The sequence below is a fragment of the Larimichthys crocea genome, chromosome XXII (assembly GCF_000972845.2).
Source record: "Larimichthys crocea isolate SSNF chromosome XXII, L_crocea_2.0, whole genome shotgun sequence".
NCBI classification, from domain to species: domain Eukaryota; kingdom Metazoa; phylum Chordata; class Actinopteri; family Sciaenidae; genus Larimichthys; species Larimichthys crocea.
The window spans coordinates 1078924-1097998 of NC_040032.1; the positions used below are offsets into that span (position 1 = coordinate 1078924).

Genomic DNA, 19075 nt, shown 5'->3' on the forward strand with positions numbered 1-19075 from the left:
TTGTGTGGAAAAAATCTACTTTTTTAAATATTATATCTATATATATATATATATATAATAATATATATATATTTATATATATATTATATATATCCAAGAAAGATGATCAAGGTGCAGCATAACAGCATTTGCTTGTCATCGTCATGGTCTGGAACATGATGCAAGAGCCCAATCAGGTATTCTAGTAAACCAACCGTGCAGACTAGATAGGAACATAATTACATACTATGACCAGTCAACTTGAAAGCTTGTGATGAGTATAACATCTTGCGGTCCATAATATAGAGTGTTATGACTTGCTTTATAATACAAAGTGCAGACATGTGTGTCAGCACCTCTGCACTCAGCCTGCAACTGACACAAATCCACTGATGTGCTGCAGATGATCTGTCACTTTTCATGATGTTATCGGGAAGCTACATGTGGCCATACTGTGCTGAAGCCTCTATATTTTATATTCACACACATACTTTTGATTGAGATGTTTTAGTTCTGGCATGACAAACGCCTCAGTGTGAACGTGAACCACATCTCAATCAAAGGATTACAGATGCCAGGTGGGTGTAATCTGAATCAAGGAAATATAAGATGTATGCAGTGTGCATGTAGCAGACAGGGTTAGAGATGGGCATTCCACAACAGCTACCGGCTCAGAGACCAATCAGCAAGTAGAGGGGCACAGAGGGTTCTGATTGGTTGCTCTGCAGCACTGTTGTCATGATGATGGAAACAGGTCCTGCCTGTGTGGTCTGTATCCAGGCACAGAAGTATACTGAGCAAATGATTGGATGGATCGGCTGCAGAACTTTGTGTCCCTGACACACACACACACACACCACACACACACACACACACACACACACACAACCACACACACACAAATATAATGTAATAAGGAATCCCTCCAGACTATAACCATAGATGTTTATTCAAAGCAGACCTGAACATGTGTCACACTGCTGCTTGTATTCAGATGCCATCGCACTGGCTGCTTTTTGTTGAAGAGGAGTTGGATCATGTAACAGTGAGTAGTGTGGAAGTGTCACGGCTCCGATCTGAGTGCTCCTGACGGACTCTGTGGGCCCGCTCTTCATCAACACTGAGAGTTTGAAATCTAACCATATATCAGCTCTAAGAATAGAACCTCAGGACAGAGCGGAGCAGCTCATCTACATGATGATCATGGCATTAACACTTTTTCACAGCTGTCACATTAGTCACTACAGTATGGCTGAAACTCAGTGCTTAACTGGCTTTTGTGAGGAGGGGAGAGGAGGAGGAGGAGGAGGAGGAGTGGTCAACATGTCTCAAAACATTTGGGTTTTACCTCACACCATCCGTTTAATACATCTTCTATCAATTACAACCCTGTCGGTGGCGCATCAGCAGCACCTGGTGGTGTGTGTGTGTGTGTGCGGCGGGAAGCTGATTCAGGTTTTATACCAATAAACAAATGAAACAGATTAGTAACGGTTTGTTTACTAGAATACCTGATTGTGCTCTTGCATCATGTTCCAGACCATGACTGATGACAAGCAAATGCTGTATGCTGCACCTTGATCATCTTTCTTGGATATATATATATATATATATATATATCCAAGAAAGATGATCAAGGTGCAGCATACAGCATTTGCTTGTCATCAGTCATGGTCTGGAACATGATGCAAGAGCACAATCAGGTATTCTAGTAAACAAACCGTGCAGACTAGATTAGGAAACATAATTACAGTACTATGACCAGTCAACCTATGAAAGCTTGTGATGAGTATAACATCTTGCGGTCCATAATATAGAGTGTTATGACTTGCTTATATAATACAAAGTGCAGACAGTGTGTTCAGCACCTCTGCACTCAGCCTGCCAACTGACACAAATCCACTGATGTGCTGCAGATGATCTGTCACTTTTCATGATGTTATCAGGGAAGCATACATGTGGCCATATCTGTAGCTGAAGCCTCTATATTTTATATTCACACACATACTTTTGATTGAGATGTTTTAGTTCTGGCATGACAAACGCCTCAGTGTGAACGTGACACCACATCTCAAATCAAAGGATTACAGATGCAGGTGGGTGTAATCTGAATCAAGGAAATATAAGATGTATGCAGTGTGCATGGTAGCAGACAGGGTTAGAGATGGGCATTCCACAACAGGCTACAGGCTCAGAGACCAATCAGCAAGTAGAACGGGGCACAGAGGGTTCTGATTGGTTGCTCTGCAGCACTGTTGTCATGATGATGGGAAACAGGTCCTGCCTGTGTGGTCTGTATCCAGGCACAGAAGTATACTGAAGCAAATGATATGGATGGATCGGCTGCAGAACTTTGTGTCCCTGACACACACACACACACACACACACACACACACACACACACAAATATAATGTAAATAAGGAATCCCTCAGACTATAACCATAGATGTTTATTCAAAGCAGACCTGAACATGTGTCACACTGCTGCTTGTATTCAGATGCATCAGCACTGGCTGCTTGTTGTTGAAGAGTGAGTTGGATCATGTAACAGTGAGTAGTGTGGAAGTGTCACGGCTCCGATCTGAGCTGCTCCTGACGGACTCTGTGGGCCTCGCTCTTCATCAACACTGAGAGTTTGAAATCTAACCATATATCAGCTCTAAGAATAGAACCTCAGGACAGAAGCGGAGCAGCTCAGTCTACATGATGATCATGGTCATTACACTTTTTCACAGCTGTCACATTAGTCACTACAGTATGGCTGAACTCAGTGCTTGAACTGGCTTTTGTGAGGAGGAGGAGGAGGAGGAGGAGGAGGAGGAGGAGTGGTCAACATGTCTCAAAACATTTGGGTTTTACCTCACACCATCCGTTTAATACATCTTCTATCAATTTACAACCCTGTCGGTGGCGCATCAGCAGCACCTGGTGTGTGTGTGTGTGTGTGCGTGCGGGAAGCTGATTCAGGTTTTATACCAATAAACAAATGAAACAGATTCAGTAATGACGCTTTGACACAGCGATGAGTGAACAGATGTAGCTCGCTGATGTTTGACATGGTGACAGAGGGGATCCCCACTAATGATTTTAAAAAGTCCTATAATAGTAGCTACGCTCATGATTATTAGAAACACCTCAGCTGGTGGTCGACCCCCCAGGTCCCTACAGTCGACATGTGGATAACACAGATTTCTGCTCTTATTCCTATTGAGAAGTTGACTCATGACCTTAACCACAAATCAGTCAAGTTTTGGAGGATCTGGGCACCGGTACACTCCTTCTTACAGAAACCATAACTCATAATCTTCTTCTGGGAGGGGAGGCCTGACTGCCTTTTTATGTTATTTTGCTATTTTGCTTCATTCTATTCATTTTATACATGCTTTTTACTTGCCTGTCTCCTATCATCTTGCTGATTCTGTATGTATGTACATTTGTGTATATATGGAGGTATGTGTATATGGATGTATATATATATATATATATATGTAAAGACACATGTTGCAGTGCTCATTGTTAGTTTGGGGTGGGTATTGTTTTGCTTGCTGTTATTATTATCGTTATTTGCTTTGTTTTGTTTGTTTGCTTGTTCTGTATGTTTTGTTGTCTGTTTTGCTTTCCTAATGTTTGTACCCAAAAACCAGATAAATCCAATAAAAAGAGTATTAAAAAAAAAAAAAAGAAACACCTCAGCAGAGGGCTGAGCTCTAGCCCAATTGAATCTCTGGTTGAACTACACATCTCCTCAGGCTTGTCATGTCCTGTGTTAGTGCCACAATCCAGCCTGAACACCGGCTTCTATCACTCCTGCCTGTGTCGTGTTCGAGTACCACATGAGGGCTAACATGCAGAGGTTTGAGTGTGCGGATGACGTGGTTCTGTTGTCATCTATTATTTAGATTTTATTGCCATGTGCTGAATGAATCCAAACTGTTCAGTTTCAACTCTGTCCAACTTTTTTTTAGAAACCATTTTTTCATTGCAGTGACTCAACTCTCTACATTTCTATTTGACATTTGATGTATGCTTTACAATATCTTTGTATAGGCAGACGTTTTGACAGGTGTAAATCATCATATTGCTCCTGCTGGCTCACAGGACGCCTGAATAGAGCAGAGGCATTGTTCGTGTTGTTGGAGGTTTAAATGTGTTATTCTTTCCACATGAATGAGAAACAAAGTGACTTCAAAACATCTTTAATGATAAGGATGAAACATCATTTGTGTTAATCTGATTATGTATTCATTACGTTTGCTCCAACACTAAAACACTGCTGCATTGCCACTGAACACAATAGATTGTACTGAACACTACAGTAGCACCAGAACACAGAAACTGAAAAAAACACAAATACAGAATCAACTGCTGACAGAGTCGTACGAGTGTAGCTGAACACCACGAATATAAAGCAAGGTAGCCACTTGAACAGTGTTACTTTAAATCCATATGATAAACTGATGAGTGAATGATGAATTATGTAAGATGGGAAAACAGAGGACGCAGGTGCAGATTACGTATTTTGAACATTCAGACAGTCTCGCACACAGACACGAGCAGTGACAGAACTTGGAATCTTCTGAAGCAATGCACAGCGAGCAAACAAATATTCCCTTTCTGTTAAATGTTTGTTGAGGATGTGTCAGTGAGGTGCTGTTAATTATCACGTAGAACTTATGCAGTTTGTTCCAGGTGATTAGTGGACGTGACTTTGACAAAAGTAAAATGAAAGCAGATTTAATTTGATGAAAATTAAAGCAGATTTCATGAAAAGATAAGCGACTGTTATGATATGAAACAAAAGCACAAAGACTGAGAGGAGTCAAAAGGTGAAAACAAAGTGAAATATTCATCAATCGTAACTGTGGACGACCAAACCATCTCCTCATGGCCATCTGAAGACCAGCTCAAACTATATTTGCAGTATTTTTGTCCCACATTGTTTTCAGTGTGGTGCAATTTAATTCAAAATGAGTTAGTCAATGTAAAATAAACTGGAACTGAAAACTCACCACAAATCAGCTGAGTAGTCTTGATATATTAAATATCACACATCTGTTATATTGCTCTAAAACAGAAGGAATCTGCACCCAGATGTGATTAAAGAATAACTAATGCTGTTTGGGAGAGACTACAAGAAGGAAGGAAACTAAACTTTACACACAAGCTCAGAAACAAAAAGGAACACAAATAATAATGAATGTGGTTTCTTTATGTTGTTGACTTTTAAAAAACTTTTAAATAATTTGAATGTTAGCATCAAGCTAGAGGAACAACCCACACAACAGGCACCAGGCACTCGCTCTGCTAACAGCGTTAGCAGGAAACACCATGGTCTGCAAAAGTGTTGAGGTTGCATGAGGGGTCTGGATTAGCCTTCACTACAATCAGTCACTTTTTACTGTACTGACAAAGACCCTCCAGCTGTGCTTCCTCCATCTCCATCTCTCTCTGCTCTGCTGTGGAGGCCAGAGCAGTCAAATATGACGAGGCTCACAGAGAAGCGTGGAAGTGCCACTTAAAGCCTTCATTACTGCTGTCTTTAATCAATTTAGTGACCATTAACACTCCATCTCTGCCTCCTACTATCATTAGGCTCAAATTTTCATACTGCTTGCAGAGTACACTTACTAACTAGGAGCAGAGGCTCGAGGCCGGACCAGACAACTTCCAAAACAAATCACTCTTTTACCTCCTCACTACCTTCCAGTCCAGCCTTCCTGAGACATATTAAGTCTCCCTGTCTCTTTCTGGGGAAGCTCTCTGATCTTAACACGCACACACACACACACATACACACACTCCATCACAAGGAGGGGAAAGCTGATTGAAACCACTCTGCTCTCACTACATTTGCTTGTATTTCATAAGAAGTGGTTCTTCACTTTCTTCATCATCTCCCCTGTCTTCTCATCCTCTTCTTCCTCTGCTTAAGTGTGTCTTCTCTCTCCTTGGCTGAGTGGCAAGCAGGCTTCAGCGGTTGGGTTCCTTTGATTCCAGCTTAGCCTGGTTCAGCCCACTTTGGCCCAGCTGAGAAAAGCGGGGATGTCTCGGACCGGGACATTGCGGGTCAAAGCTTTGACCCGCAGGTTACGGTCGTCTGTAAGCAGTACCACCTCCCTTTGGAGCCTGACTGTCCCATCTGTGTGTGAGGAAGGAGAGGTAGTAAGATGAAGTAAGCAGTATGTGTGTGTGAGGACTGACTGAAAAGTGGACAGTCAATGTTACATACTTCTCTGATCAGGCATGAAATCTTTTGCCTTGTCTTTGCAGTAGTGGAGACAGCAGGACAGAATGACATCATCATTGTTACCCTGAGAAACAACAGAAGACACAGCAGAAACATTTAGCAGGAGTAGTAATGTAAAGTAGCATGCTTCCCAGCACAAGAGGACTAATAGCAAAGAGATAATAAAACTAAATAAAACATTGTGAGCTGTGTTTATTTGGGCTCTCACCTGCTGACCAGAAGTGTCTTCACTGCGGAAGGCAATGGACTCGAGCTGATTTCCTCTGCTTGTCAGGGCTCGGAGGCACGGCTCCCTGGCCTCAAAGCCTCTTTCGAGGAAAGCCACTGCCAGCCGGGCCTTCTCCTGCACTGCACGCACGTGGGTTGCACTGATATTATAGTTGCTGCGACTGCCAGTGCTACGCCCTCCTGAGCCCATTCCCCCACCAAAGTTATCCTGGCCTTTTGCCAAGCCGTCCAGCTCTGTAATCACTGAAGGAGAACACACATCACAGCATGAGTGCACAGGACAAGCATTTTAAACATATTTTACAAACATATGTTTATAAACATATATTTTATAAACATATATATTTTATCCTTCTCCACCCCTTTCTTACCGATGAGTGGCACAACGATTATGTATGTTCCACACTGAAGAAGTTTCCTCAGCCCTCCCAGGTGATCGATGAATCCATTTGTGTCTGGAACCAAAAAGAGAGGCCTCACTTCCAGCTCCAACTGCCCGCCTGTTTGCAGCACCGCCTGAAACACACACACAGAAAATGTGATTACTTTTTCTGGGCTTTTCCTCATCAATGGAAAGAGTAACAAAAAAGACATTCAGTAAAAATCCATTAGGAAACAAACAGGTTTGTTTTTATTGTTTCAGGCTGTGACATGCAGAGTAATGCTCAATGCAATGTATTTCCTGATATGTATAGTTATTATCAGCTCTGTCTGTGGTGCTGGTCTTACCTGGATTTTATCCCTGCGCTTCTGTTGCTGTGCCAGTTTGTTAGCGAGGGCGTGACGTCTCGCCTTCAGCTGTCTGATGTCATTCTCACTGTCTCCCGCCTCCTCACCATCCTCTCCTTCTGATGCCGAGAGAGAGGACTCGGCCTCGACTATGACATCATCAGTCTGCCAAACAGACACGGACGAGAATGAGAAACATTTTCAGAAATTAACATTTTATTTTAGATCTGTGCAGCTCTAGATGAAGAGAAGGAGCTAAATGAATAGAGCATGACTGTTAGAGCATCACCTCTTTCTCTGTTAGATGATCCTGTCTGCTCCCTGTATCCACCGAGTGGTTAGATGGAGGAGAAGCTGCTACAGAGACGTACTTGCCTCCCTTAAACGCCAACAAAGGCTCTTCCTGTCCACACAAAGCCTCCAAAAAGTATTTGAGCACAGTGACTCTCTTACAGTCTGCTGCTATCGCCTGAGGAAAGAGGATGAAGGTCTATGAGGACAGGAAGTCCATGCAAACTCAAAATAATCAGTAATTCTAAAATGTGTATAATATAATGAAATAGACCTTTACTTCATCTGTGTACACTCACCATGTCAGTGTGTCTGTCTGTGTAACAGGGCTCCTGTGGTGCAGCCAGCAGTGGTATAAAGCCAGCAAGGAGCCTGTCCTCCTTCAGCTGCAGCACGGTCAGCTCCTCATCTCCTTCGCTTTCGTCAGTGTCGACTTTGTACAGCGGCACTTCTCCGTGGTCCACACGGGCCAGGACGTTACACAGGTCAGCCAGGCACTGCCAAACATCAGGGGAGCAGCTTGATGGAGAGGAGAGACCACACATGAACGTGAGGAATGAGTATTTTAAAAAGGTACAGTTTGAAGAGAGTACTGGTCAAGGCCATGAGCAGCACCAACAGATTACTATGAGGTAGTGATTTAAAGCTGCTACAATCTATTTCCAAAAAAGGTTGGCACATTATCAAATGCTGAAACTTGACAGGTGTCAAAACAGTTGGAGAGGGTCAACAAAAGACCGGAGAAGTTGTGAAATGCTGACAATGAATGACATAACATGACTGGGATATTTCTGTCCTTGCTGTGCTATGCAGTTTATAGGATCTGTTATTACAGGGTCTGCGGTTGAAATTCAAAATTCAAAAAGAAAGTCACACCTTTACTCATGCCAAAGTGAGGCATAAGGGTCAAAATACTCACTCTATACTGCATGGGGGTGGGTTCCACTGGTCTGGGCATCCCAGCATCCAGTCAGACCAAACCTTGATGCTTGGCAGTAGTTCTCTAAGGTCCAATGGGAAGGCAGAGACTCTCACCATACCCTCCAGCTTCTCCTCTTTGCCCTGCTCCTCTGTGTCTGCCATGGAAACTGGTTCTGCATAAGAGTTTTTTTTTTTTCAGAACCAGGAGGATCAAAAACAGGAGGATGTTTTGGGTCCAACATAAAATTCACAAAATGTTATCACAGCTGTGTAAATAAAAAAATAGATTATGATTATTCCAAGATGTCAAGTCCAACAGAAGTTACCAAACTCCCTATTTGCAGTCAAAAACATGTGATAACATGTTAACACATGATAAATAAATAAAGCGCAGCAGATGATCGTAGGATAACAGCTGATGCATGCACAGCAATACGCTGTTTACTAATTAGCCCTGTGAATAATCTCCACTGATGTGCTGTGGGCCTGTTCTCATCTTTTATCTGTACACCCTTAGACTAATGTTGACCTTTATTTCAAATTGTCTGAATTGGATTGGATATGATCAGAGTTTAAGGCCACAAAATGCTGCTCATCCGGTACTTGAAGTGTGTAGAGCTTCCTGTGTGTGTGTGTGTGTGTGTGTGTGTGTGTGTGTGTGTGTATACCTGCAGGAATATCTCTGAGCAGTTCAGTGCAGCGCTGCACTAGCAGTGCAAACATGCCCAGGCCCAGCACGGTGCTCTGCTCTTGTAAAACGGATCGCACCTCTCCTTCTTCACCTAATCACAGACACAGACAAGAAGATGGAACAGTACTTCCTAAACACTCTTCGCTTCAATATGAACTATTCTAGTAGCATGTGAGAAGATGAGATGAGCAACTCTGAAATGGCCAGGTTCAAACATAAAGTTAGAATAAGTTGCTCCTCATTTATTTGAATTTTGTCATATTTGTTGTAGATAATATGTGAGCCTTACCTCTGCTGTGAGCGTTGTGTATGGTGAACATGTTGATAGTGATGATCTGCAGAATGTGTGTGCTGCCCAGTAGTGAAGGGCCGTGCTGAAGAAGTGTCCTGAACTCCTGTAGAACACGGCTCGCCACTGCAGGGAAGGTTTCCATGCTGTATAGGCAAAGCGCACACACGAACACACACACGAACACACACAGGAACACACACACGAACACACACACGAACACACACAGAAACACAAAAATAAAATGTTCACATTATATTCTCATTCAGTCCCTTCAATTAAAAGCTGGAATAAATGAATGAATAAAGCACTCACCCCACTTTAGTGAAGAGCTTTCCATGTGCATGCAGAAAACTCAGAATAAATCTCTTATTTAGCTGTAGAGGAAAAAAAACAAAGACAGAAAGAAGATGTTAGTTCAATTATTTTATGAACTATGAAGAAAAAGCACATCGAATGACAAGAAAACATCTTTATCCACTGACAAAGCACCGGGAATTTGAACAGTAGACATGGAAATAGACTGAAGCTGAACAGAGCAAAGAGGACACATACAGATGCCTCTATCAACAGGACACACTGACAAATAGGAAACAGGGAACATTGGAGAGGGACAAATGGGCTCATTAAACAGTCAAGAAATTGACTACTATTAATATAATGACTGAAACTGCTGTACAGCACAATGCAGTCATAATGTAACTGATACACAAAACAGGAAAGTAAACAAATGTGTGTATTTGTGTGTGTGAGAAAGAAAGGAAGAGATCTTACATCACTCGCACTGAGACTGCCCAGCTCTCCATCCTGTTCAGAGTCTCTGCTGGATTCACTACCTCCTCTCTGTGAGGATGGGGTTGCTGCTTGTCCGCTGGGGCGAATCCAAATCTCCACACGTGCTCCATCCTCCCCTCTCCCTCTTCCTCTGACTGCTGGACCCCTGGAGCCTCCTTCATGCTCCTGCCTCCTCCTTCGCTCAAGCTGCTCAGTCTATAAAAACAAAGTCTGTAAACAGGAAGCTCTCGCACTGCCTTGAGCCTAACCAGATTATAGTAAACTTAGGTAAGGTAACTGAGTAATCAAATTATTGAATGAACACATTACTACATCTAAATCATTATATTTGCATTATACTTTACTTAGGACACGATGAAATCAGTGAAAAGAACAATATATAAGGTATTTACTGAAATATGAGCTTCTTGACAACAACACTACAGTCAGGCGACGACTCTCCACTGTTCTGAATAGTATAAAGAATGGACAGGGACTGAGCGACGTCACCCGTAGGTTTGAAGCCGAAAATATCCTGCTTCTTCCGCCTCCCGGCTAATCTAAATATCGACAAAGACGTGGATTGTGGATAAACCTGAGCTAAAGCGGTCAGACTCGTGTGTGCGCTAATAGGTAGGGATGGGAATCGAGAACTGGTTCTTGTTGAGAACCGTGTTTCAATTCCATGGAATCGTTTGGCAGTTTATCTAATGATTCTCATATCGATTCCAGAAAGCACGAATCACGTTGCATAAGAAGTTACGCACGCTCGATTCCAGCAAGCACGACAAATTACGGCATGTAATTTACGCAAGTTTCGCACGTGTAGTAGTAGTAAACAATGGCACCCACTCGGTTCAAACGCTCCAAAGTTTGGCTGCATTTTACCAAAACAGATGGCAACAGGGCGACTTGCAATCATTGCAAAGTGGAGATAACAGCATCAGGAGGGAACACGAAGAACATGCAGAAATATTTGCGCACACAACATGCAATATTTTTAAATGAATGCCGTGTTTTTGACACACTTCAGACTGGAGATGAATCTCAACCTAGCAGCAGGCGCAGCAGCCAGGCTTTGACCACCTCTGTTACTACAGAATGTAAATAACACACTGCCTACCATGTTAGAGCAATGTGCTTCTTTGTAAAACATGGTACAACAGTTCACATTAAACGAATGCCTTCTGCATTACATTTAGAAGATGACCATGACGAGAGAGAGAGTCTGGCTGGCTCAGAGGCTGGCAGCTGTACTAGTACTCGCTCTAGTTCACTACCTCCTCTAGATGATGCTGATCAAACTGTTTGTTCTCCTTTTTTTCCCAAATGAGAATCGATAAAGAATAGAATCGTTAAGCAGAATTGATAACCGAATCGGAATCGTAAAAATCTTATCAATTCCCATCCCTACTAATAGGCCATATGTAATGGCGTCCACACTCTTAATCCTGCATAGTTGTGAGCTGCAAAGTTGGACATTTGAACATCGGGACTTATGGAGACTGACTCACTTCTGGAGCCAGCCTCAAGCGACCGCTTGAAAAGTTTTAGCTGCTTGGCAAAGTTACATATTGTTCCTGTCTTGGGCAGGTATAACTGTGGTTTAACAAACACTTCACTTCTAATGACCTTCTGAGATCACACTTCTGTCACATTATTGGGGCAGTTCATTTCACAGCTTCTGACTTTAAATTATTTTCTGTGAGTGTATCCAAGTCAAGGCTGTAAATTTGGGTTACAACTGAGGAGACCAGTGAACGACTGAAGTGTGTGACTGTGTGTGTGTGTGTGTGTGTGTGTGTGTCTCACTTTACGCTTAGCTTCCTCAAACAGACTCATTAGGCTTTCCTTTGCAGTCAGAATGGGGTTGGAAGCTGCCAAACTGCGCATATAATAATACACAGCATCCAACTTCCGCTTCTGTGTGTGAGAGAGGAAGGTTGGAAGAGATTAAAAAGGGATTGAGATATCCTACTAAATGACATACACACTAGATAGATGTGAGCAGTTCATTATTCAAAATACAGTTGCAACAATAAATAAAACAAAATCTTCAGCTAAATAACAACATATCACTTACTGTATAGACTGCCAGCAGGGCCAGCTGATTATATGGTCGTCCATTTTTGGGAGCAATCTGCTGGGCTTTCAGGTACCAGCTAAGAAAAATGAGACACAACGAAATGAGTCAGAACAAGTCTGTTGAACCTTTGACCTTTCCAGTTATCTTATGGTATTGTTTATCTTTAGCAGGTAGCATGTCAAGAAAAACAAGTTCAAGGCTGAGGAAGTTCAAAAAAGCTCTCAGAGATTAGAACGTGTACAGGAATATTCAAAAATGATCAGCAATAAATGGAAACCAGTTGTCCGAAAGAAACTGAACAGGTGTAACAATGATCACACGGTAAAGAGCCTAGTTCTGCCAACTCGTTGTTGGACCAGATTTTCACACAACAACCTCCTGACACAGATCAAATGTTAGATGCCAATACATATCCCATACTCTTCAGTGTGTGGAAGACATTTCACAACAGAGAATGCTTGAATTACAGCCTACCTGCGAGCCTTGCCATAGTTTGCAGAGTCGCTGGCTTGCTCCCGATAACGTGCTATATCTCCCTGACAGATCATGCAGCGCTGAGCACTGATGAGTGCATACTTTACCTGAAACAGACAAAATCAAGAAAACATTCCCTACATTCAAAGTTCAATGTGCTGTGTTGACATAATTGTCAACACACAATCAACTATATTTCTGGTAAGATGGTGATCTGATCATTGACTGTTGTGTGCCTGCTATGTTACTTCCAATCTTCACTGTATATGTAGTATATATTCAAGCAAACGTTAACAATCATTATAAAATAAATCTCTGAACACGTTAAATGCACACGCAGACTAAAAAGGAGTATTGGCGTACTGTTTTGCGTAATGGCCGAGCCCTGATAGCCATTCCGTCCATGTAGTCCTCTAATTTAAACTGATACACCGTCTGCAGCTTCTGAAGTAGCGCGTCAAAGAACAGAGCTCCCTGTAAAACACAGACAACAAGCACAATGTGAAATTAGAATCAGTGACTTACAAACTATCCAGGCCAAATTTCACATAACACTGTTCTTACCTCGTCAAGCAGTGTGAGCAGCATGTTCCTGATATGAGGGGTGTTGTCAAAGGTGGGGTCTTTGAGGAGCTGCCGGAAGCGCTCTATGACCTGGTAAAAGACGTTCTTCCACAAGGCTTGATCCACGTTCTGAGAGTCTGACAGCTCGATGTCTGTCAGGATGACCTGCTCATACACGCCCAAAAGATCAGCCCTAGAAAACATGAGAACATAACAAGACATTTTCAATATGGCACCTGGCCAGTTTATTAAGAATTGGTCCCAATGAGCAACTGATAGCCAAACAAACAGAATGAGTAAAAAAAAAAAAAAAACATTAAACACACACACAAATGCCAATAAAACACATCTTTTCCTCTGGAGTCCTCACCTGAGCTGAGCCATGCGATCCAGTCCATCAGCACTCACTCTGTCTCTGGACAGCAGGTTACTGAGCTGCAGCTCCTGTGCATCTGCAGCCCTCAGCAGCCTCCCCAGCTCCCCTCTGGCTTGTTGCTCCACCTCTTCCAATATTACAGTACCTCCTGCACTTTGCGGGGTATAACCTGTTCCCCTATAACTTCCACAGAACTGACCCACACCGGGGCCCGGGTACATACCGTTAGGGGAAGCCATTTGGTAGGCTCCCATATGATATGGGTATGGGTAGCGCTGGCTGGTGGCTGTGCCTGGGTTATGTGGGTTGCTGGTTGGCATGGGGTAGCAGTAGGGGTTGTCAGAGTTTTGGAATTTGTAGTAGGCCATGGCAGCAGCCTGCTTGGATCGAAAGTGCTCACCCTGTGGCACTGGGGGACTGCCTGTCACCTCATCGTCTGTGTCCAGAAAGTGGAGTTGTCCATATCCGGCCCCTGTCTGAAGATACACAGGCTGCTGGAGGGGTGAATGCTGTGTGGACTGGGTGCTGGCGAGAGCAGGTTTCTGGTCTGGGTTATTTGGATCCCAAAGTCGTCTCAGTCCTCCTCCTCTGCCTCCTCTACTCCTAGAAGATGATCCTCCCCTAATTCCACCAAAAAGAAGCCTTTGCCCGACCTCGGGTGAATTAGAGATGTCTGTGCGGGCCGGTAGCACCAGGATGCCCCCCCCTCTACCACGAGGGACCAAGCCTTGCTTGCGATTTTGTGCAACCCCACTGTGTGGAGAGGTGCCTGACTGTTTCTCTATAGAAACTCTCAGGATTCCCCGACCTCCACCTCTGTTTCCCTTTGGCTTGTTCCTTTCTTCCCTCCGCCTCTCTGCACTCAGCTCTTCCTCCCCACCTCTTCTTCTCCTCCTCCTTTCCTCTACAATGTCACTAATCTCACTCCCTTCTAGTGATTCTGTAGATGATTCCCCATTGGTTGTCCAGCTTTGTAAATGCCTCCTTCGTCCTTCCCCAGTGTTAGCCACCCCCTCTTTGTTATTGTGTCTCTGGTCTAAGCGTGACCACTTGGTACTGTCCACATCCATCCCTAATCCAGGACCATCCAGGCTGGTCACACTGCTGGCTGAGCTGCTGCTGTAAGTTCGATTCCGTGAGCGCCGTATGTCTGATTTGGAATAGCGTTTGGAGGTTGGTGTTGTGATGTTTGCATTGGGTTGATTTCTATCACCTCTTTCCACAGCGCTGTCTACATTTCGTTGTGTCTTAGCATCTTTCTCTGCATCTCTGGAGCGGTTATTGTTGTTGTCTCCTCTTCTGCTGTCTCTGTGATTCTCTCTTCCTTTGCTTGGATGTGTCTCTCCTGTCTTACCTGGTTTGTTATCCCGATCTACTGCCGCTGCTCTCTTGTCTCTTTCCTTCTCTGCTTTCCCCCATTCATTTTTTCCTCCACCACCGATTGCAGTGTCTCCTCTTTTGAAGTCCTGATTTTTCTCCTTTTCCTTCTCCCCTCCTCTTCTCCTGCGATTTCCCCTTTCTCTCTTTTTCTCCACCTTTTCTTCCTCCTCTTTTTTCCCTCCCCCTTGGCCCATCCTTTCCTTATCAGTGGTTTCTCCTCTCCTACGACTTAACTCTTCAACAACTTCATTTCCCACTTTACTTTGATATTTCATGCTGAGCTTTTCTACTTTGCTTGTAATTTTCTCCACTGAAGCATTGGAGGGTAAAGGATGTTTTTCCACATCTCGACTTTCTTGCTTTCTGTTTGTCTCACTGGATTTAGACAGCTTTACATTTTCTTGTCCACCTTTATCTTTCCCACCCTGCTTCTGTATTGATGCTTTTTTGTTGCCCTCCCTTTCACCTGTACTTAATTGGGATTCTGGCTCTGTTTTACTGGGGGGAGGTTTCTCCTGCTCTCTTCCAGCTCCACAATCCTTTCCCTGAATGTTTCTCCGGCTCCCAGGTTGATAAAATTCACGGTCTGGTTTGCGGGCTTTCTTTGTCTTAGCATCTCCAGCAGGTTCCTGCTGTTCTTTGTCATTTTCAACAAAGCCTTCTGTGTGATTTGTATCAGTTTTAGCCTGTGACTGGCTGCCCTTTCTACAGTTCTGAGTGTTACTACCGTCACCTCGAATCCTGTCTTCTTCCCTTTTGTCTGCAGCCATCCCACCATCTGTGCATCCGTGTCTCTCTGAGACACCCTTTTTCTCCCTCTGTGATGGGCGATCTTGCTCATATGAATCAGCAGCGAGGGGATCACATTGACCAGTATCTCCCTCCTCACTGTCACAGTGATGCCGTCCTGATCCGGCTACTGTCTGGTAGCGCTGCAGATCGGGACGCTTCCCCTCACGCCTCCTCTGCTGCTTGTGTGCATGACGCTCCCGCTGCTCCACTGCAGAGAGAAAAACACAGAGAGAAGAAGTTAAGATGCTGAAAGGCAAAGTCAACAACGCAGTAGATGGGGTATGGGTAAAGACCGAGGATAGCATATTCTGTTTTTTATCTTGTGTCAACAAATCCTATGAAAAGAATGAATAAACAATGCCTTAGACCACCTTGCAGTAATCACCGGCTTCCCCAGCCTGTTTATGGATCTCAAATACATAGTTGGACTAAAAAGGGCTCAGTAATTCACTTGATTCATTGGACACTGTCATCTTTTAGCAAATGTCACAAATAGAAATGAAAGTTAATTTGTTGACACTACTTTCTTAATAAGCAAAGCATAAACAGTTTACTAATGTGCATCACAATGCTGGAAAATGTCCCCCAGTGCAGTGGAGCGTTGTGCCACATAAAGTTCAGTTTGTTGACCTTAAGAAAAAGAAATAACACCAGCAGAGTTTTTTCTTTGAACACATAAGAAGTTGAGTTGTGCTCGTTTGGAAGCAGGTCACTGGATGTCAGCAGTGTTGAGAATCAGAGCAGAGGACGGAAACACAAACACTGCACAGCACACATGAACAAGTCAACAGACAGAAGCTAGCTTGCAGGAGATGCGAGTAGAACTACAAAACACACAGTGAACTACAAACACACTGAAATACTTCCCGCAGCAAAAGAAACGCACCATTCTGACGTGTTAAATGAAGCTTTTGTTCTCTGAGGCATGTCACTGGAATGGTTAACTACCGTTAAACGAAGAGTCGAGCTTATTGTTTATCAAACCATTCAAATATCAAGGACACATTCCTTCTACTAATGTACTTCAAGCATATAGACTGCGTACGGAGAATAATCCAAACAGGCTCAGCTGGTGTCATCAATAACTGAGCGGGTCTCGTGAGGGGGGCGTTTAAACAGCGCGCGGGACCAAAGAATGGAACAACTCACAGCGAGCTAACGGAAGCTAACAACATTAGCTGCTTCCAAACTTAGCAGCTCCGCGGGCTACTTCCTGCGAGCTCGAGGCACTTCTTCTACCAATTTATCGACTTTTTCACAAATGTACTCCCTCCAAGTGTTCAGTTCAGCCGCTCTCACCTTTGGGGCAGTCGCTTATATTGACTGAATTCGACGCTTCAGCTCGGAGTTCCGCAGCTGAGACTCGCACTCTGTCCAGTTCGTTCGCCATCTTGGCTCTCACTAAAACAAACACAACAAGGACGGCGGCCCGAGTGGACCAAACGGAGCAACAAGGTGACGTTTGGGTAACGTAGTACGGTCAGTGCAGTCCCCTTTCAAAGTAATCTGATTATTAATTAATGTTCAGATACTAGTCAATGTAAGTAAAAGTGCTGCGTTCAAGAGTTTACTATTAAAACAAATGAAGAACCATAAAAACTCTACATTCTCTACATTAAAAAAAATCATGTTATTATTTAAATAAAATCACTGCATTTATTTGTTTGTTTGTTTTTCTTTATTAATTAAAAAAAATACATAGCATACGAAATGAAAATGACTGACAAGAACTGCACTATATATATAAGATATATATATATAATAGATATATATATATATATATATATATAATATATATATCTATAGATAAAATGTACATAATAATAATCTTAAAAAAAACAGTAAATACATGGAAACATATATGCAACATTATATAAATTTATTTACATTAAGGACACTAAAAGATTTTTTAAAAAAAGTCCATAGCATACAAGATTAAAAAACAAACAAACAACAACAGCAGACAGTATAAATAAAAATACAATAAATAAAACAATATATTTGTTTATTTACATGTTGTTCGACTGTATATTCTTTAGTTGTAATCCCTGGTTTTGTGTTATGTCAAGCTCTTGTTGTCCTTATAACAATGTACACTGTATTCAATGTCATTTTAACACTATATATTTTATGCTGCCTGTCCTACTAGGACCCCTTTTATTAACAGATCTTGCAGCATTGTTTTAATTTAACTTTTACTAGTTGGACATTTGACAAAATGGGTGTCACTCACACACACTCTAATGTGTGTGGTTATGTAATTCTTACGAAGGCCTTGACCTATATATAAGGCCTGGGGGAAGGGGCTTAAAGTTCTTCACATTATATAATGAAACAGGCATATCCTACACACACCCTCAGTTCCACACACCATCCACTAGATGTCAGGATTGAATACTTATTCTCACTTTTAGCTCAGCATTCTGTTGTCCATCACTTTGGATTGGCCCAACAATGAACTTTCTCCCATCTACTTTTGTTGTTTGTCAAAGATATTTATATAAATGTGGTTCATTGTTTCCTCCTCATCACGTCTTTTATGTTCTCTCTTCCACTCATGACTTTGACGTGAGCTGACATACATGAGATGGTGTGAAGAGGGGGATTGCAGAAACCTATGATGGAAACATGAACAGAAAGAGAGAGAGAAAGAGAGAGAGAGAGTGTGTGTCATCTGTGTGGCTGATGCTCGAGTAAACAGCTTCATTTCCCTAGCAACACCAAATTAAAGGGCCAGAGTCTCTTGTCCTTCCTATGAATCTCCCACACGATTCTTCTCTTTCCATGCACACGCACTCCTTCATCATGTCACTAAATTATTCATCCAAGGTGCTTGGCTCACTTCTTTGGCATAGTAATCAGGAATGCCTGTGGATTACTTCCTACAGTAATCAAAGTTACTTCTGTCTGCAGGCAGGCAACAGAGGCAGGAAATTAGACAGTAAGACTTGGGCTAATTACACAGTTTTATAGAGTGTATAAGTGTTTTTAATCATTTTTAATGACTTTATTCATGATTTTTTAAATGTAAAACATCAAGAAAAGACAAAGAATACAAAGAAAGGGTGCAATACCAATACAAAGAAATGTTAAATTAAGATCTAAGATTATTATTATTATAATTATGTGGTTTAAACAGTACGCCACATCGCGTGTGAATGCAGAACTGTTTTGATGTAGCGCCGCTAGTGTGCCTTGATGAAGCACTGGCACACCAGGGGTTGTAGAATGTTTCGTGTCTGCAGTGGAGAGGT

The 19075-nt window shown here is 42.7% G+C and overlaps 1 protein-coding gene across 1 annotated transcript; it reads right to left on the reverse strand.

Moving 5' to 3' along the window:
• Positions 1 to 4159: 4159 nt before the first annotated feature.
• smg6 (SMG6 nonsense mediated mRNA decay factor) lies at positions 4160 to 17411 on the reverse strand. The gene is made up of 19 exons (XM_019261287.2): positions 17121 to 17411; positions 13644 to 16029; positions 13274 to 13466; positions 13073 to 13183; positions 12710 to 12816; positions 12233 to 12311; positions 11962 to 12072; positions 10150 to 10365; positions 9691 to 9752; positions 9376 to 9521; positions 9064 to 9177; positions 8394 to 8568; positions 7774 to 7993; positions 7473 to 7652; positions 7184 to 7348; positions 6826 to 6970; positions 6435 to 6697; positions 6209 to 6290; positions 4160 to 6118 (listed from the first exon to the last, which is right to left on the reverse strand). The coding sequence occupies exons 1-19, from the start codon at positions 17209 to 17211 to the stop codon at positions 5988 to 5990; spliced, it is 4977 nt and encodes a 1658-aa protein (XP_019116832.2). The 5' UTR covers positions 17212 to 17411; the 3' UTR covers positions 4160 to 5987.
• Between the last annotated feature and the right edge of the window lie 1664 nt (positions 17412 to 19075).